The sequence below is a fragment of the Colius striatus genome, chromosome Z, assembly GCF_028858725.1.
Source record: "Colius striatus isolate bColStr4 chromosome Z, bColStr4.1.hap1, whole genome shotgun sequence".
In the NCBI taxonomy this organism is placed as follows: Eukaryota; Metazoa; Chordata; class Aves; order Coliiformes; family Coliidae; genus Colius; species Colius striatus.
Window position 1 is genome coordinate 69,886,231 of NC_084790.1, and position 21,797 is coordinate 69,908,027.

Below are 21,797 nucleotides of genomic sequence, written 5' to 3' on the forward strand. Positions count from 1 at the left end.
GGTTCTCAGTACACATAAAAACTTACGGATGAAGTCATTAATAAATTTTGTACTAATTTGTATCTGTGTTTGTACTGAATGATATAGATAAGAAGGCTAAAATGCATCTGGTGCATTTTTGCATCTGGTGTCAGAATGAGTTAATTCTTACTCTTGATAGTGATAGAATATGCTCTTTGATCTAATGACTTGCTGCCGTTTGAACGATAAGTAATCTATTCTGTACATATGATTACCAAGAGATGAATGACTTTAGAACTTAAAGTACATTTAACTTCCATTCAACATGAAGAGCTTTTAAACTTTTGAACATATATAAAATCTTGACCATATAGTAAAAAGCTAAAAAAAATCAATTTAAGAAAGACACTCACTAGCCCCTGGCATGGCAAGCAAGACATTAAAGTTTATCTGTTTTAATTTTCTTCAAGGAAAGTATAAAAATAAACAAAAGCTCTGTCTTATGAACTCAGCTATAGAGAACAGTTGGCTGAACTGAGCTATAGTAAAAAGGTAGTCATCAGATTTATAAACCTTGTTAAATGCTACAAGCTTACCATCTGCAGATTCCCCCTTCATGTTATCTGGACAGCTGCCTGATACTGTATCAGACACAGCAAAGTGGCTATTTGACAGAGATTCTATGATAATATAGATACTTTCTGGCACATTTCCTCTATAAAACATCTTAAAAACAGTTTTGAAAGTAGCACAACAGTTTAAATAATTTGAGATCAGTTTCCAATGACAGTAATTTTATATCTTATATTTATATGACAGTAATTTTCATTAGTCCACACAGAGCCTCTTATAACTGTCTTATCAACATTCATCAGCATCACAGATAAGATATTATAAGGAGGTATCAGTTCACTTAAGTCTGAAATATTTCAGATGAGCTTCACATGACAAGAGATGCCTTACATCCATTCTCTGTAGCACATAGAACTAAATGTAATTGTTCATATTCTGAACTGAAATCCAAATTTAAAACTTTGGAGCTCAGAATAATTTAATTAAAAAGAACCTTATTTTGAATGGTTTGTTTCCATTATATCTCTACATTTCTTACTGATAGATAAATCAATACTACAAATAGAGGTGGCTCTTGTACTGGAAAAAAACCCAAAGGATTTAGTAAACTTTAGAGAAAACTTTCTGTAACACAGAGGGAAGTTAGTTCCTTAGTTGAATTTTTTCTCTAAATGCTATGGATTTTAATAATACAACTATTGACCATGTCATAATAAATTCATTATACCCATCAATTTAAACTACAACTCCTCAAGCAAAGGGCAGCATAAATGACCAATAGAACTTTTCAAACAAAATTAGATTGATCTGAATAAAACACTGGATCAGTGTCCTCAGCAATAAAAGTCTATTCAAACATACTCATGATGTTCTCATTAGTCAGATATAGAAGTCAGAGTCGGAGCTTCAAAGACTTCAGATGAATCTTGTTTTTCTCATTGACTTTTCTACATGCACAACAAGAAAATAATACAATGAGATATCACACATCTAAACATCAGCTAAAGAACTGAAGAATAAAATGGATCTTGCGTTGTGCAGTAGATCAGTCTGTACAGCAGCAAATATAAAATAACCCTATTAGGGGTTTTCTTGACTTTTCTTTTGTTAAACTACATAGATTTTACTAGAACTGTGTTAACACAGGGTATCTGACAGTAGCTGTGGTTTTTTTTTCTTTTCTCTCTGTTACCTATTTATTCTTTCTTAACTATGAATCTCTTACCACAAAGTAGATCTGAGATTTACGCCTCCTGGCCAGGTCAATAATGTTCAATCCATTATAATAAATATTTTCAAAACACCCATGAAAGTTCCTGCGTGACAATGTCCCTGATTTTCCAGGCACTGGGATCCCTCCAAAGCTGAGCTTAGAAAGAGAAGAGAAATCAATGATACTATTAAGTAATTTTCTAAGGAAAGAAGTTGCCAATAGCGTAGGGGCAGAAGTCAAAGATTGGCCAATAATGATTCTGCTACTTGTATCACATCTAGGTATTGAAAGAACAGGGAAGCAAAAATTAGGCTATATCAAGTCACATGTATGCATTACAATACTTTGAAATGTTGGAGGTTTTATTCTTCTGAAGATGCATCTTAACAGTTGCTTGGTGTAGAGACCTATCAGTTTTTAGGGTCAATTATGGCTGCAAAACCTTGGAGAAGAAGGCCACGAGTCAGTACATGCAGATCTTACTGTACAGTGAAAAAGAAGGAGAATTCTTTAATGACTTCCTCAGGAAATTTGAGCCTGACTTCTCCATTGTGCAAATCATAACTACCATAATAAAGAACAAAAGTGCATGAAATTAAATTATTCTAGGGCAAGTTGAAAACAAATGAAAAGAGATAATTTTTTCTTCTCAAAATGCTTAGGCTGTGCAGTTCGGCGATGTGATGTAACCAGTTTACTTGGGTTCAGAAAGAGATTGGAAGGTTTAATAACAATAAAAATCCATTGAGAGCTATTAAATTCAAGACTATCACTCTGTCTTAAGAGGTCCCTGAGGCAGAAACTGTTAGAAAGCAGTAGATTATTTCACAAAACCATTGCCACAAGGCTGACCTGAGTTATACTCTGGTCTATATTTCCACTCTTGGACACCATGAGAAAGAGGATATCAGATTTAAGTGAACTTTTCAACTCACTCATTTCAAAGCTATTCTGGTTGACATTGTGGAAAAGGTCACTTTAAGCTACTTTTAATTTTGAAATGTCACAATATTTAATATCATTTTACTGAAAAAAACCCCAATAAAAATTAAATATATCACACTTCATTAAGCTATTCAATTGAGACATTTTCCTAGTCAGAAATAAAATTCTAAATACAGTAGTACATACTTTTTTAAGTTTTAAAGCTTGGTTTTTTCCAGCTTTTGCTTTCCTTTCTACCTTGAATTTGTAACATATTCTTCAAACTACTATGTGTGGAGAAAAAATTAATTTGTAATAAAGAATTACTAGTTGATTTTGTAAAATAAAACTATTGGCAAGTCAGAACTATAATTTGTTGGTTTTGAATTGGTATGATACTCTGAGCCTTGGCATTGTAGCTTAGATTCAGAAGTTTTAACTAGAAAATAACTTCAGTCTTGTGAATGATACCTTTAAAATGAAACAATGCAGACATGGAACAGCACAAAATCTTGCTCTAATGGCTTAAAAACTTGAATTAATAGAATCATTTAGATCTATGGGTTCCAGACACCATGATCTATTACTCATTGCCTCACTCAACAAATAAGTCAGGGGCAAACACAAAGCAGCAAGTCATCACATTAAAACTCTGAAATATTAATATTTTTAACCATAGGTGGGACATTGTCACAGCAAATTACATCTACTCTTTTTCACAGTACGTTTGTCAGATTTAATAGGAAATTAAATCTTAATCTAAACATTGATAAAATGCTTTTATGCTGATTTATTGTAATTTTCATTAAGCCATCAAATAAAAACTTTGAGTTGGGGCTCATTCCTTATGTTTACGTACTGTGTACCTCATTTGCAGCACTACTGAAACAAAGATATTAAAGTAATGAATTGTGAGATGAAAAAGATGATCTTCTGAAAATTTTGAGTGGCAAATCTAGTGAAGCATTAATAATCTAAGAACAACTCTTTTTCTTTTATTTATTCCTTTTGGAGACAGAATATCTCTAATGTCTTAAGAATTAAAAACTTTTAAGTTTGTTCTCCTTTGCTTATTTCACTGCATCTATATAATAAAGTTAGTAAATATAAAAAGGAAAGGTAATTTTCACACCTTATAATCAAGGTCCAAATAATTGAATTCTCCTTTTGCATGAAAATGATGAGTGTGTTTATCCACAGTGAAGTTTACTTGACTGTTAAAGTGCTCAATGACAACAGAATGCCAGTGTTGATCATCCAAAAGGCTACCCAGCGTAATATTAATTTGGGCATTAGAAGGGTGAGTTTTAGTATCACCTTGAAAGAAGAAAAATAAAAGCTATTAATTTCATATAAAAATATAATTATTAAAAAGTAAACTGCCAATTTATCATACTCTATGCATTAAAATCCACTTAAAAGAATTTTATTCAAATAATACCTAATACTTTATTAGATTTTATGAGATTGTAGCTGTTACCTAAATTAATGAGTAAGAACAGCCTCCCTTTAATTAACTCCAGGGTGATGTGGTCTCCATTTTGTCCTTCTCTGTGGAGGAGAATTCCATCACTTTGCATTGTCTTAAACTTCAGAGAAATCACATCTTTCTGTGCACTCATGAGTTTTTGATTAAATGTGTAAATTAGATAACTTTTCCCATCAAAGCCAACCACCTCGGACCCTAGAAATAAAGAAATGAAAGATAATGTATAATGCTATGTCTAAACAGTTGCATGTTACTTCAATATGATATGAAATCCCACCACTAACAACCCTAGATTCACCTGTGACGAGTAAAGTGCAGCTTTTTTCTGCTATTCCTATTCTTCTCCAAATATTAAGACTGTCCAGTTTTAATGATGATGTTAACACTAGATAATAAAGCAAGGTGAGAGAAAAAGGTGTGGCTTCTATTCCAATCTAGTACTAATCTCACATACTGAAAGGTGGATTTTTTTGGTCTTGAAGCCGTTAAGTACTTTTACTATTTTTGTTCTTACTGTATTTATTGGGAGAAAAACTCTACTAATTGATCTCCAATTAATTCTAATTAAATAAATAAACAGAGAAAAATAATGTTCATTACATTTAACCAATTTTTAGAGACTTCATGCATGCTGTAGATTTCAGCCACTATTAAAATCATTGTAGATATCTGTACAGTAGCCCAAAATAATATCATGGCATACTATTGTAAGAAAGAAAAAAATAGTCTCAAATTAAATCCTGTAATTTGTGATTAGGACCCATTCTTTTCATCCAATTTGACTCTACTGGCATCATAAACAAATTCCAACTTTAATTAGGTTGAATTACAATTTTAATACTGGAATCTAGGACTTTTTATCATCAGTTTCCTGACATGGCCATCACAGAACCACAGAGTGGAGGTTGCCACACATCTCTTGAGATCACCCCGTGCAACTTCCTCACTAAAAGAAAGATCACCTCCAGCTGATTTCTTAGCGTCATGTCCAATCAGGTTTCAACATTTTCCAGAGAAATAGAATACACAACTCTGGGCAACATATGTCAATGTTCAGCTATCCTCACAGTAAAAAAATTTATTTCCGTTTGTACCATTGCTTCTTGTCCTTTTATTGGACACTAATGCAAAGATCCTGGTTCCATCTTCTTTACATTCTCACATGAAGTATTAATACCTATGGGTAAGATTGTCTCTGAGCCTTCTACTCTGCAGTCTGGCTCTCACAACCTCTATTCATATGGCACACACTCCAGTTAATCATATTTGTTGCTTTTTACTGGATTCTCTTCCATATGCCCATGTCTTTCTTGTAGCAGGTATCCCAGAACTGGATCCAGCAATTCAGATGTGTCTCATTACCATGGTTGTGTAGCGAGTAAGAACAACCTTCCTTGACTTACTGGCAACAGTCGTCCTAAAATATCCCTAATGGCCTTCTGTGTTGTAAGAATATGTTGCTAGATCATGGTCAACTTGATGTCTGTGAGAACTCTCATGTCTTTTTGTTCAAAGCCACAGTCTGCTCCCAGTGTGCACTGGTAAATCCTTCTAGGATTATGCCTCCACAGGTGCAAGACTTAGCCCTTCACTGTGTTGAACAGCACAAAATTGAATACACTACAAGTGAATATACTCAGTTTGATTTTATGTCACTGATCACAACTCCTTCAGCTAAGCAGTTTGGTCTGTTTTCAGTCCACTTCATTGTTCACCTAAATAGCCTGTACTTACATTGTCTATGAGAACATTACAAAAGATAACATCAAAGCACTTGCTAAACTCCAGATAACTAACATCAAACACTTTCTTTCATTCACCAAGCCAATTATATCTCTGTGGAAGTATACTAGTTTGGTCAGGCATTATTTCCCCTTCATAAATCCATTCTGTTTCCAATAATTTCCTTATCTTTCACATGTTTGGAAATTATTTTCATGATTATTTGCTCCTTCACTTTTGCAGGAATTGAAATGAGGCTGACCAATTTGTAGTTTCTCAGGTTCTTCAGGTTCTTGCAGTTGTTGAAGATGGGAGCACTATTCCAGTCTTAAAGATCTTCTTCCTCTGTCATCTGCCACTAGTTTTCAAAGGTAAAAGTGGCCTCATCATGACTGTGGCCAGTCCCTGCAGCACAGGTCCATGGACTTACATATGTCCAGCTTGTTCAAATGTTACATATTCTGACTCTCCTCCACTGATGATCTCCCTTGCTCTAGTCTTTCCTGTGGGCCTCAGGAACCTGAGATTCCTGAAGGCAAGTCTGACTGGAAAAGGCCAAGGTGAAGAGGTCTTAATGCCTTTTTGCTCCCAGATCCACTGACTCATTGAACAGTGATTCCTTATTTTTCTGTCTTCTCTTTTGGTTCTGATATATCTGTGGAAACTCTTCTTGTTGTCTTCCATGACCTTTATCAGTGTCAAATCCAGGTGATTTGACATTCCTAACTACATCCTTGTATGCTCAGACAATGTTTCTATACTCTTTCTGGGTTATCTGACATTGGTTCCACGTCTTGTAAACCAGAGCTTAGGTAGGAACCTCCTGCTCATCCATGCAGACCTGCTGCTACTGCGTCTTATTATTTGAAATATGAATAATTGCTGCTGAAACTATCTGTGCAACTAGTTGTTGATCCAAAGGATCCCAGTTTCCCTAAACCGCTTCTGTCTTGACAGCAGGAGCAAGGAAAATGCAATCTGAGACCCTATCAGTAGGATTGTTAGTGTCCACATGGAAAAGGAGCAAAGCAGGAGAGACTGAAGGCTGAACAAGCCTGAACAGTCTCTCCACTCGCCCTAGCAAGGCACAAACCTCCCCTAGTGAGGCCTCCAACATCTGCAATGGAGAGAGTTGGGGACATACCTCAAGGGATATCGTTATAGTATAGAATCATGCAGTAGTTCAGGTTAGAAGGTATTTCTTAAGTATCAACTAGTTTCAATATCTCTACCATGGGCAGGGACATATTTCATTAGATAAGTTGCACAAAGTCGCATCCGGTATGACCTTGAGCACTTCCAATGATGAGACATCCACACCTCTTCAGAGCAACCTGTTCTAGTGTCTCATCATTTAAAAAAAAAAAAAAAAAAATCTTCTTTGTGTCCAATCTAAATTTACTCTCTTTTGGGTTTAAACTGCTATTGTCCTGTTACTACAGGCTCTTCAAAATAATTCTATCACCATCTTTAATATAGGCCTCCTTCTAAGTATGAAAAGGTTTCCCTATAACCTTCTCTTCTCCAGGCTGAACAACCTCAACTCCCTCAGCCTGTCCTTGTTAAGAGAGGTGCTCCAGACCTTTGATCAGTTTTGTAGCTCTCCTCTGGACCCACTCCAACAGGTCCACATTCTTCCTGCACTAGCCATCCCAGAGCCAGACACAGGAGTCAAGGTATGAGTAGAGAGGAAGAATCATCTCCCTTGACCTGCTTGGCTCTATACTAAAATAGATAAAATAAAAAGCTAAGTTTTACAGACAAAGAAAACAATAACACTGGGGAATTTTCATCATTACACTATGAATGTATACTTTCTGACTTATACTTCTCATGATTGTGCTTAGAGGTAGGTACAGTGCTACAATTGTATAACACTCCAATAAAATATACTTTGTATTTAAGACTGATTTTTACCTAATTTCTTTCATGGTCACATTCTTTACTTGGGGGAATGAAAATGAAAAGATCTTATCAAAATAATCTAAAAGGATACCTGTAAAAATCAGTACAGATTGAACAGTCCACAGACAAAAGAAATGATAACACTGTAAAAAACTCACAGAGTATTCATCCTTCATAAGTAAAGAAAAAGTATATCCTTGAAAGATAAATTTATGAAATAAGTGAAGATGCAAAAGATAGTCAAGAATTATAAAGTTATTTTTCAATTGGCTGTTTGACTTCTTGAAAGTCAACTAAAAAAAACCACTATGTATTTACTAACTTTATTTAATTTCACTAAAACATATTTCATTACATGGTCAGTATGGAAATGAACTCAATCCAAATTAAATACAGTACTAAGACAATTATTTGTATTTAATTTTCAAAAACTCAGAAAGTGAATGCAGCCATGTTATAAATACAGTTTGTTTTTCTTCACATCTTGATAACGTACTTCTTACTTATGAAGAATTCCATATACATAATGAAAAAATATGGCATTCTACCTAAAAATTAATCATAGGTTGAGTATTTTACTTTATTTTACTAGGTATTCTTGCTAGCTTTACAGAGATGGAAATTCAACACGATGACTGTCAGTCATTTACTTCATTCTATTAAGAGCCCAGTCCCATTTCTGTGGTGTGTGAGGATTTCTGCTTACTCTTCTTTGGAATGTGTCTGAAAATCTTCCCCACTGAGCAGGGATGCCCCTCAAGCTTACCCTCCAAAGCTGAGAGAAAGAATCACCCACGGTCTTTGATATTGGTGAGTAACATTCTCTATGAAATAAGTATTCTCTATAAAATAAGCTAGCTTTAAACTGTTAATTCCATTAATAGCAAGTACTAGATGCAGTACTAATATCATGTAGTAAGTGTTCCTCTAACCCATTGCCTACTAAAACAGAAAGCCTATGTTCTTAGTCTCACCAAAACTACATGAAATATATTTCTAATTCCAATAATATTAATCTATAAAAATAAAATTCTATTTTGCTATACCCTCTGAGTTTGCCATTGTCACCCTATAGACATGGGGAACACCATCAAACCTGCTAGCTAGATATGTTCTTAGTAGGTACTAGATATGTTCTTAGCAGGATTTTGTCATTAGAAACATACTCTTGTTACTAGTTATTAAGTAAAGAGTATAAAAAACATTTAAGACCACTCTTCAAAATCTCTTTCACTATTCTGCTGCACTAGTTCCTAAGAAACAAAACCTACTATTGTCCAAAGTTGGAATAAACCTTCCCCTCACCACCATACAAGAATGAAAATTTTGAAAGGGTTGAAGATGTTCATAAAAATTCTTATAACAGTTCTTACACATGTTTTGTTTTTACCATACGTACATTTTCACTAGAAAGGGTTGTGAGACTTGGGTTTCAAACAAGGTAATCAGGATAGAAAAATGATCCCAACTACACAGGGTGCTGTAATATTTTCCTCTTTCATGTTTACCAATTAGTCTCAGCTTCTATTACACCCTGGATTTAAATATGTCTGCATGAGTCTTTTCTACCCTGCTGTTGTAAATCAAGAAAATTTAAAAGGTCGATTATATTTGTGTTTTCATCATTTATGATATGCCTTTCTCAAACTAGTGTAATCTAAATCTTTAGTACACTGTGAAAATAACTTTGAAAGTGATGAAATGACTCTGGGAAAGTGGAAATTCTGGAAGTTACTTTACACACGATAGGCCCAAGATTTCTAGTGAGCATGAGCAAAAGTACTAGTTACAGAATCTTTGAAAATTTATTTTTTGTTGATCTTTAAATTAATTTAAATTAATATTAACATTGTATAAAGAGAAAGTCTAAAACAATGACAACTGTTTGGCATTTAAAATTGGTTTTAGATATCTATAGTCCTGACCAGTTGTCAATGAGAGACCTACTTTCTCATCCTTACAATATTTGGAAATAGACACCTGAAAAGGTTAACAGTGCTCAGAAAAGTTAGGTAAATCATGACTTAGAGACTGTTTAGTAAAACCTTAGCCAAAAAAAGGATAAAATTGTTCATAACTACACTTGAACACTTTTACAATTGCATTTTTATAAGCACATTATACCAGTTATGAAGTAGATGGAAAGTTCTTTCTTTGAATGATGTAACTGTGCCATTAATTTTATATATTCCAACCAGGAACACAATGTTCAAAAGGCTTCAGCACACTTTATAGTGTTACATGACTCTGGAAGACAGTTTGCATATCACAGTATCTGCAGTGGTTGTTGTTAGGCTGTATGTCCAATATTGCTTTAACACACAGCATGCATTTAGTTCCCAGTTATCTTTCTCATACAATTTAACACAACTCACCTTTTCACATTTAAAACCATCTTTCTGTCTGTCACAAGAAAAAGCTTTTGTTTTTGTTTTTAGTGTTCTGATTTTCAGAGGATGGAATGAGAAAGAGTGTGTGGTAATGAAGGGAGAAAAGAATAAGTCAAAGTGACTTCTAATTTTCCTCTTTTAATGCCAGGAGATAGCTTAACCTGAATTCTGTTTTACATGGTTTGTGACAACCTGATATTTGAAGAAGAGGAGATGAGAAATGTCTCTAGATTCATCAGTCCCTTTTGCACACACTAAATAGGAAGAGCTATGAGGCAAGAGGCTTAGAGAGAGTTTGGGGTGAGGTTTTTCTGGCAGAACAGTGTGTGTGTAAATATGGCACTAGCAGATTTTGTCCAGCCACATAAAGCCACGTGGATCACCTGGAGGTCAAAAACATCTTCCTTTCTTGCATCAAAAAGATTGTAGAACAGGAGAAAGAAAACTGGGGAATGTAGCTGAGGTAGTAGAGTGAAAAAGAAGAACATAATCCAAGCAAAGAAGCACAAATAAAAGGACTTGTTCAAAAACAAAGGTCTTTACAAACATAAAACCTGACAGTCTTTGATATATAAACTTCACGATAAAGTTCAGTGAAGTTATCCAAGAGAGCTATTTTACTGGAAGACAACAGACCTGCAACTTGAAAGTAGTGCCAACAGTTGTCTGGTAAATATTACTTCATTAAGATAGTAATGAATTCACTTGAACATGAGATATGCATTTTTCAGTATCATTTTATGGAATAGTAACATCAAATTCTTACAGTTTTAGTTTCAATTGTGTAATTTGTGACAGGTAAGACTGGAAGAAAAAATTACCATATTTACACTTGAATACAGAACACAGTCCACATATTCAATGGTAAATGGAAAGAGAGTTGCTTACTTGGATAATATTAAGACCCAGTGAGATCTCTTTGAAAGGAAAAACGAGAAATTGAAAATTTGGAAAGTATGAATCAAAGTAGGTATCATTGACATTTCTGCTTTACTTTATTTTCTGCTTACACCTGGAAAACTACATAGCAATTCAGAAGCAACTAGGCATAATTGCTGTAGCAATTACTATGTGTCCTGCATATGTCTGATAAAGGGAGGCAAAAACTGGAGAGAAGGAATTCATCTTTCAAATTATTGCGTGTATTTTAGAACTGTAAGACTTTAATCACCTGGTTTGTCTTCAACCACTAAACTAAACTAGCAAATGCTAATTCTAGATGTTCAAAATAAGTAATGAGATAATAGTTTGTAACTCATTTGGAATGAACACACTTATAAATAACAAAAACCAAGCATTTCAGGATCTCATAGTACTATTAATACAATGAAAACCTTGATCAGTTTAAAAAAAGTTCATTTTAACACTGTTACTTTATTTATGTACTGCATTATAGTAGATAATGGGTGAATTCTTTTTAAATTCAGTCTAATCTTAGAAAACAGTTATGATTATTTGTTTCTATAAGCTATCTATAGGATCCATTCTGTACCCAAAAATAAAATATATCCTGTGCCAAATACATAAAATATAGAAAAATATATCATCTTCTATAAATGTAGTTATGGACCAGACACAAAATATTTTAACTGTATAACTACTTATTGTGTGTTTTGATATTTTATATTATATTTTATAATATGAATACAGTCTTCTTTAAACTCATAGGTTTTCCACAGATCATAAGGCTACAGGAATATCAAAGAAGAGAGCCATAAGATAACCTTGCAACGTTACAGACAAAATGAGAAAACTGAATATAGATAATTCAAATCTATATTTTAGACTCATACAAAAGAAACCTGTTTGGAAATGTTTGAGAACAAGACGTTGAGTAAGTATTTAAAGACAGGCAAATCACTGGGAAGATGCAAAGCCATTTGACTTTCAGTAGATCCAGTAGAGAAAGTAAAGAGCATACTCTCATCCAGTACCACAAAGATGAGATTTCAAATTGGACACTTCGATGAACTTTCAACTGAGAATGAGAAAAATCTGTTCAGCTTTCATTTTTAACTTGTAGTAGTCCTGGTACTTAAAATAGTGCAGGGTAACCTGAATGTTAGGCACATTTCTCAGTTATAGCAGTATTATAAGATATTTCTAGGAATCATAATTCATGCTTCCAGTATCCTGGCAGATGTCACTGAGGAATTCTGTGTATTTCGCTTCTCACACCATTTTGCTGCCATGAGCTATCTGTTCTCTGGCAAGGGGTAGTTTACCTAATTTCTGAGGTGGCCCAATCTCCTGTAGTCAGAATCATGGAATCATAGAATGGTAGGGTTGGAAGGGACCTTTAGAGATCGTCTAGTCCAACCCTCCTGCAGAAGCAGGTCCACCTAGATCAGGTCGCATAGGAACATGTCCAGGTAGGTCTTGAAGACCTCCAAGGAAGGAGACTTCTCAACCTCACTGGCGAGCCTGTAGATTGAAGGTTAGTTGAAATTACTAGTGTTCTTAGTTCATGGTCTTCTATTTACTTTATAGAGAAAAAGTTTAAGTTAGAAAATTTAGAGGTGTGTTTTACTGAAGTTTAGTTTGAAGTGAGATACTAATGAATGGAAATAGAAGAGAGATATATGGAGACAATTCAGAAAAGATCAGCTGTGTAAAGAATGACTTAAGCCTAGAAGATGAAAAAAAATTTTCCTATGAAAAGTAAGGGATAAAAAATTTTAAAAAATTTTAAAAACCCATTAATTTCGTTTCTTAGAATAAAGATATGGAGGAAAAAAATGCAGTAATCAACTTGCTAAGATAAATATCTTTTTTAAGACTCCAGAGATGAAACACTGGAACAGGAAGACAAAATGGTAATTTACATGGTCCACCAAACCAATTCAGTCGCAACACTTATGCATTTGTCTTCCAAATGCTTATAACAGTTATTAATGTTTTATTAATTATACACAAAATGTTCTAAAAATACCCCTTAAACATATGACAATTTTGAAGTATCCTTCAATCTTTTATTTACATATATACCTACTTACACTCTTTTTGTTTCAAGATCAAGCTCATGTGTATGTAAAGCTGTAAACACTTTCCACATTTCATCCTTCAGGTTGAAAGTATGCCACGTTAAGATGCAGTTTAAAAAACCATCAAAAGAAGAATCTACACTTAATCACTTATTGTATTATGTCCACACAATTCATTCTAACACAAAATGGTCTCGAAAATAATCATTACATACTGTTAGATGATGTAGGATAGGGAAGTCTCACATAAATTTATAGACTCTTTCATTCAGGATTAAATTTAAGCTTCAAAATCTATTTTCAAGTGTAATTTAAGTAGCAAAAGACAATGATGAATATTTGTTTCTGTTAGCTTATTCAGCAAAGCACTTACTGTATGTGCATCCATAAACTTCAATGCGCATTCCAATTCTGCCATTTGGATTCCAGTTCAAAGGCACAAAACGGAGAAATCTTGCCTTGATGGAATGCTGAAGCTTATAGTATATGACACTGTCCGCATTTGTGTTTCCAGGAAATGCCTAGAGGATGATGAAAAAGTGATCAACCACATTCATATGGAACACAGTAGCACACAGAAGTATTGCTGAACTTTCCATTTTATATTCTTATCTAGCAAGCAATCAAGTAAAAGAATAAAATTTAACAGTGAATTCCACAGGAACAACTGCTGAATCAATCTTGAATATTTTTCTGCATCAAATGTTGTTATCTGTGCATTTAGTACTGACCCGACACTCATTAAAAAATCTCACGCGTTCTAAGATTTATGTGAATGAACATTTAAAAACCAAACATCCCTTTCAAAAATGTAAATATATTTCAGCGTATTGTACCATAGTGTATATGTCATTTTCCTAAGACAACAATGTGAGCTCTTTGATTTCTTACTGAAAGCTTAGATAAATTTCATTGCAAACCTGTGTTTTAGATGCAAAGTATGTCAAATCAAGACAGTTTTTATACTGACAAACCTTAGCATTGAAATTGGTTTCCAAATAAAGAATCCACAGTACTATATAAGAATTTTAAATCAATGCTCTGTTGAAAAATACAAATCTACATTTCAAATTTTTTTCCCAGGTGAGAGATAAAAAAAAAAAAAAAATTATAATAGAAACTCTTTTTTTTGTGGAAATATTTGACTGGTAATACTGCTTTCTCTTTTTGTTATATAAAGATATGTACAGAAGAACATAAAATTACAAAGAGTTGTAAGAATGAACTTTAGTATCCTAAAGATAGACAATATCCTCTCATTTTGTTGCTTATCTATTTAGGTGTTGTACAAGTTTTTTTTTCTTCACTGTGTGTTTCTGATATGGAAGCAGAAAGAATTTGTTCAAACATTCTAAATCTAAATATCTCATAAACCAGAAAGAATCAGCTGTCTAAAATATTTTCATGAGCAGAATTAAAAACATTACACATATCTGGATATATGGGCAGTAATGTTCATATAGCTATCAGACATAGATGTTGCAACTGCAGAAGCTTATAGAAACCAACATATTTAGGTATATAGCTTTTATTGAGGTTATTTTCTCTTCCATTCTGTCCACCAGAGGAAAAAGGGAAGTCATCAATGCAAAAGCCGGGCTAGTTAACTCCTGACTAAGAGACTGGTGCCAGTAGGAAGGTTTCAGTTTTTATGACAACGGATCCTTCTTTGGTGACTATAACTTGATAGGACATGATGGAAGTAATCTCTCTCACAATGGCACTGAAACATTCAGGAACAGAGTAGCCAACTTGACCAAGAGGGCTTTAAATTGAAGGACTTGGGGGATAGGAGTAGAAGCAACACAGAACAAGCTATCTTGTCTAGCAGGGAAACAGGGCAGGGCAGGGAATGTGATAAGTGCCCGTCATCCGCACATCCTGTTGAGATGCAGAAGACTGACCACCCTGAGAGACAGCCAAACTGGGGAGGATCCTCCTGCATCCATCCACGGAAACCTGTGTGTCTGAGTAAGCTGCTGTGCTGCCTCTACACCAATGCACGCAGCCTGGGGAATAAGCAGGAGGAACTGGAGATGTGGGTGCGGATGCGGGGCTACAACCTCATTGCAGTCACAGAGATGTGGTGGGACAGCTGCCATGACTGGAGCACAGCCATGGAGGGTTATGTATTGTTTACAAAAGACAGGCCAATGAGGTGTTGGAGGTGGAGTTGCTCTCTACATGAATGTTCTGGTTTAGCAAGGAGCAGCTTTTGCTTAGTAACAGGGGGAGCGGGTTGCAGTGAAGACCCGGTAAAGAGTTCTTGGACTCTCCCCTGGCTCCTGGGTTCAGACCCACCTCCGGCCCGGCTGGGCTGATCTGGCGCCTCTGCGATCACTATTTAGGGGACAGGAATTTGAAGTGCTGGCAGGAGGTATATGAGTGATACAAGATGGAGGCAACCACGCAGACCCTTCAGCCAGAGAAGGAGGAAGGAAGGAGAAGCAATAGACCAGAGATCCCTCTGCAAGCTGTGGTGAGAATGCAGCTGTGCCCCTGCAACCTATGGAGACCGATGGCAGGACTGAGAGTTACCATCAGCTCTGTGTGAGTGAGTCCAGATGGATGAGGGACTGTGTGGGGAGACAGCCATGGCCCAGGCCGTGCTGGAGAGCCTGTGCGCCGCAGAGCAGCCCCACACGAGAGGCAGAGAGGAGCTGCAATAAATGCGCGTCAGAGCAGCCCATGCAGGTCTGCCATGCGTGTGAGTTACCCCACGGACCTGCAGGGAGGATGGGTGTGGAGCCCATCTGTCCTGAGGAGGGACAAATGGCAGAAGCTATCGGGAATAAACTAACTGAAACCCCCACTCCCTGCCCACCCGAACCATTCACGGGGGATGACGTAAAAACACCGGGATCAGGGTTGTGAGTCCGGGAAAAAGGGAGATGTGGCAAGAAGGTGTTCTTAAAAAGGCGGGTTGGACTCTCCATTGTTGTATTATGCTGTGTTGTTTTATTTTGGTTATGTTTTGGGTTTTAAGATTATGTTTTAGTTGATGTTGCATTAAATTATTTTCTGTTTTCTTCCCCAAGCATTAATCGCCATTATAAATGAATCTTTACATCTTCCTTTCCTTGTACTACTAAATTTTAATACATCCTAATATCTGAACGTTTAATAGAAGACAGAAGTGAAGCAGAGCAAAAAAATCCAAAACAAAACAAAACAAAACCAGCTAGTGAGTCAGCTCATTATGACTAACTTATTAGGCTCGTCAAAGACAATGAGAATTAGTGACTAAATGTCCTCACCACTTTGAGGTTCAGGCTTCAAAATTTCACTGTCATCATGAGTGAAGGTGGAAACACATTAAGAAGCTGAAGAAGAGCTACTATTTAGATTGTGAGACCCTTACAGACCTCTTGTCTCTTCAAAAGTTTATTTGCAGCCTGTAGCAAATACAGTTGCTAAAGAAAGTGCCAATTAGTTTGCTGAATGAACCAGAACTCAAGTCCCAGAAGTTTAAGTACTGTGAGCAAATGAAGTGTTTGATTAAGTTTTTTCCAAAATCATTTTTGGAAGGCAGCCACCTCATGAAAATTAGTTGTTAAGTTTTAAGTACAGAATACATATTGCTTGATTTTTTTACTGCAGGGTATACTTAAGCCATGCATTCTTAATTTCAAATTATGGTTTTGAATTCAGTAACAGCCTAAAAGTCATTCAAAGTACTCCTTAAAGCATTCAGAATGGTCAGTTAAGAAATCAATATTTTTAACTGTAATTTTTGTAAAGATTTTACACATTTTAAAATCTATCAATTAAGCTGAGTATTAAATGGGTCTTTTTGCCTGATTTCAAAAACTCTAAATACAGTTTGTGGGTTTTTTGGTTTTAATTCCTTTCACAAGAAAATAAAGAGCAGACAATCAGACAGCATTTCCTCCAGACTACAGATAGTAAAGACATAACCAAAGCCAGCTTGTGGACTTTCTAGAGGAGAAGCAGATTCAATGTGACAGACACATTCCTATCTTTACAGTAAAATGCAATTACTATTTCAAGGCCCAATCCAACAATCATTTAAATACTCAGCAATTATAACCATATAATGAACCACCTTCCTTCCTCTTATCTCTGCCTTCTTCAGATTGTTCAGATCATTCCATTCTGTGTTAAATCAATCAGAGGGAAGTTGTAATCTAGATTATTCAGCGTCTCACAACCTACAAAGGCAAGTGGTGGTTAAAAAGACTAAATGTGCCCCTTAGTTAATATGGATGTTATACATAACAGGCATTGTTTGCATAAATATCAATAGGGTTTTTAAGCTGACACCTTCAATATAAATGTCTACTGAATCTTAGCAGTTACTTTTACAGATATTGTATTATACTACTTTTTAACAGCATGAAAATATATCAGTTTTGCCTTAAACAGTAGGCAAGACTTTCAGTAGGATTGATATCTAAGTACATCACTCTTCACAGCCTTTTTAGTTCCACAAAGGAAAAATACCCTGGGCTATACTGAAGCCTGAAATGAGGGCCTACTCTCAAAATTGTTTTAACCCTTGTACTCAATTTTGAATCCTGTAGTTTCTTTACCTCAAGATATTTTAAGTCTGCTTTGAAGACACAATTTTTCAGTTTGTTATGGAATCAGAAGTCATGTATGTGCTTCAGACTGAGCAATGTTAAATGCTGTGTGCAGAAGGGCATCATCATGCTTAGAATGGTTGTGAAAGTAAGCTTACATAAATATAAGGTAAAAATTAAGTTTGTTTTCCTCTACATCCTCTATCTTGAAAACAAATGTTTTTTAGACTAGGGGTAACACCATTATCACATAGAAAACTTCCTTAACTAGTCAAAAGTAATCCAAAAGCAAAAGTTTGTATGAGACACGCACTGTGTATATTCAGCCTGAATTGTCTAGACTAGATGATGATTTTTAACAATGCAACTTGGAATGATAAATTATATATATACTGTAAAATATACTATATGCCTAAAAAATATGTACAATGTTTTAACATATATTTTGTACCCATTAATAATGTATAAATACATTATTAAAATATTGCTCTATATTAAACACAATTTTTACTGTGTTAAATAACTATATTTAGAACCAAATTCTCATTTCATATCTCAAGATAAGAACTGGAACTAAATCCCAGCATGGACAGTTTTGTCAGAAGAGGTAGCAGTCTACCTTAAGAAGTGTTTGAGCTTTGTTGTGTGTTTTGTGAATTCTACAGTGAAAACCAGCAAAACTAGTTGACAAAATCAGTGTAACTAAGAGCTGTTTAATTAAAATACTTGTCCTTGTTGCGTGATGATAGACATACTGTCAAGCCAAACTGCCTGTACATGTCTTTCTGTTTATGACATATACCAAAACTTTAGTTGGTATTAGTGACAAAGGTTGTCAGGAAGGCAATAGCTATTCCAGGAGCCTATTTGCAATTTATTCACCTTGGAGCATCATTCAAACTACTCTAATAATGATTAAGGATTAAACCATCTTGAGCTCTTCTGAGAACTGAGTTCAGAATAAAATATCTTCTCACATAACCTCTAAGCCATACTCAAGTTCATACAGTAGTTTAGCTGTTTACATCTCAGTAACAAAAGATTTGTCTATTCAAGTTAACCTAGCACACAATAAAATAACATCAACATCAATTCACAAGAGTCAAAACATCCAGACTGTTCCTTCTGAACTGTGGTAGGTTATTCTTAGTCTTTTATAGTCACTCCTGAAAGTCAAGGAGTAAGAACTCTTTGGTTAAATTGCAAAAAAATGAGTGCGAAAGTCCTTAAATCTGAAAAAAAACCATTGTACCACGCAACTGCCTTCTTTACTTATTTACAGATTGGACTTATGGTTAGAAGAAAAAGATTGCACAGATAAAATGATCAAAGATTGCTACTGTATTATTGATTGTAATCAAGGATTCATGCAATTGGCAGTTTAGTGAGAAGCCCTGTGCCCTAAGTTGCTTACTGTATTTTTCACTAGGTCCTGACTCTGAAGTTGAACTATACTAGAATAATCTTAAAATAACAAAAACACATGGCAGTTGCACATAGTCAAAACTTTTACTGATCTTAATCTCTTATGGTGTATATTAAAGAGAGATTATGTATATTAAAGACAACATGATTAAGATCAGATTGAAAAATCTTTGCTAGAAAACTATCATAAGTTCTTGTCCCAGTCATTGTTCACGCCACCATCTTCTGTTATTTCCATAGGAGCACAATCCATCTTGCAAGTTCTGATGCATTTATATCATCTGCATATTGTCCACATCATCTGACCAGCGCTATGATTGAAAGGAAAATCTATGATCAGCTACAGTAGTAACATGATTTCCAAGCAAAACAGTGGAGGGAGCTTAAAACCACTGCCACACTGGAATTGTGCCTAATTAGTGTCAGATATATTGATGCCATGCAAAAGATAGTATGTTTGTCATTTCATTCAATGGTTCTATAAATCTGTTTCCTTCTTTAGCTGGAAGAGAGTTTGGGCTTGCCTTATTTTTTTTGTTCGTTTCTTTGTTAATTTTTTTTAAAAAATTACAGATATTTCTAATGTGTTTGCTTAAAAGATTTTAATTGTGTCATAGTGATATAATAATTTCATATTATAGACTTGAGTACAATCCTATTTGGATACAACATTACAGAAAAAAATCCCTAAAAATCCTTTAGAAGAAGATTTAAAATAATATTTCATTTATAATTATATTTTTTGCTTAAAGTTTTTGCAGTCTATTAAGGGTATTTCAAGGAATATCATCAAATATTATATTTTAAATATGTCTTAACTCATTGGGCTGTAGAATTTGCCATTAAAGTATAATTGATTTTATTTTTAGATCGAAAGTTCAAAATTGGAATCCTCTTATAGCTTTTAGCACTGGAAATGTTGCTATTTTTTTCATGTAGAAAATTATTTCCCTTACCAAGAGGATTACATATCTTATTTAATTACTAGCCATCTTGAGTCCTATTAAAATTACAGATGGCAAAAAGGGACTATTGAGTGCTCTTCAGAATGTTTCAAAACACTACTTATTTTTCAACTGCATCACTAATAGTGTTATATATGACAAACTAGAAATGTAGAAAGGGAATTTATTTAATTAAATATTACACTGTACATAGTTATATAGCTTCGCTTCATAAGAATTTACTAAACTGTGTCTCTGCTCATTATAGAACATCTCAAGGTGAATTATTCACATGTGCTATGATAAAAACCAGGAAGATAGTGGATATCTTTTGAAGACATAAAGCTCTAGCTATTTCAAATTATTCAGTATCTAAAAGAACTCTCTGAAACACTCCAAAACATGGTATCACTTCCCACCTGTACTTTCTTTTACTGTTTATGAGGGCACATTAGGAGTAATCATAGAATGGTAGGGGTTGGAACGGACTTTTAGAGATCATCTAGTCCAACCCCCCTGCAGAAGCAGGGTCATCTAGACCAGATCACACAGGAACATGTTCAGGTGGGTCTTGAAGACCTTCAAGGAAGGAGACTCCACAACCCCTCTGGGCAGCCTTTCCTCATATGAAAGATGTTCCAGTCCCCTGATCATCTTGGTGGCTCTGTGCTGGACTCTCTCCAGAAGCTCTCTGTCCCTTTTGAGCTTGAGAACCCAGAACTGGACACAGCACTCCACATGAGGCCTCACCAGGGCAGAGGAGAGAGCCAAAAGAACCTCCCTTGACCTGCTGGCCACAATCTTCTTGATGCATCCCAAGATGTCATTGGCCTTCTTGGCTACAAGTGCACACTATTGGCTCATGTTTAGTTTCTTATCAATCAGGACTCCCAGGTTTCTCTCTGCAGAGCTGCTCTCCAGCAGATCGGCCCCCAGCCTGTACTGTTTTATGGTTGTTCCTCCCCAGATGAAGGACTCTGCACCTGTTCTTGTTGAACTTCATGAAGTTCGTCTTTGCCCAACTGTTTTCTGTCTTGCGGCTATAAAAATTACTAGTTACTCTGACCAAATGCAAAAAATCCACTTGGCTGTTGTACACAAGTGTAGTATAAATGTGGACTCCAATGGTGACTTTAATTCTGCCATATTTGAATCCTAGCTAACAGTTGATATTAGAAACTGGCAAATCGTGGAACAAAATCTACATGGAATTAAAGAGCAGGAGACATTAGAGGTTAATAATGGATCCAATCCTGTTTAGAATCTCCATTACTTATCTAAATGATGGGACAGACTGCACTCTCTGCAAGTTTCATGGTGACATCATAACTTGGAGGAGTGTCTGATACACCAGTTTCGTGTAGCTATCCTCAACAGGCCGGAGAAAAGTATTAGCCAGAACTTCATGACATCCAGCACAGGGAAATATGAAGTCACCAAGAGCCAGAAATATGTCATTATTGAAAAGAAATTCTAGTGGTATCTTGGCTGAATTATACAAAGTATTGCCAGGAGATGATGGCAAGTGATGTTTCTCATTTATTTAGCACTGGTGAGGCCACATCTGAAGTATTGTGTCCAGTTGTGAGCTTCCCAGTACAAGAGGGAAATGGACATACTGGAAAGAGTTTAAGATATGGATAAAAGATGAAGAGCAGACAGGTGCACCACACTTAGGATGAACATCTGAAAGAGCTTTTTCACCATACAGAAGAGGAGCCTC

At 35.3% G+C, this 21,797-nt stretch overlaps 1 protein-coding gene across 1 annotated transcript in view; it reads right to left on the reverse strand.

Annotated features, from left to right (window-relative positions):
* The window catches only part of CNTNAP4 (contactin associated protein family member 4), a 227,766-nt gene that overhangs the window by 73,340 nt on the left and 132,629 nt on the right, over positions 1-21,797 (reverse strand). The window contains exons 4-7 of the mRNA XM_062017669.1: positions 13,535-13,682; positions 4,152-4,355; positions 3,804-3,988; positions 1,760-1,903 (exon numbers count right to left, since the gene is read on the reverse strand). Of these exons, the coding sequence (XP_061873653.1) occupies positions 1,760-1,903; positions 3,804-3,988; positions 4,152-4,355; positions 13,535-13,682 (681 nt within the window). The remainder of the gene's footprint in view (positions 1-1,759; positions 1,904-3,803; positions 3,989-4,151; positions 4,356-13,534; positions 13,683-21,797) is intronic.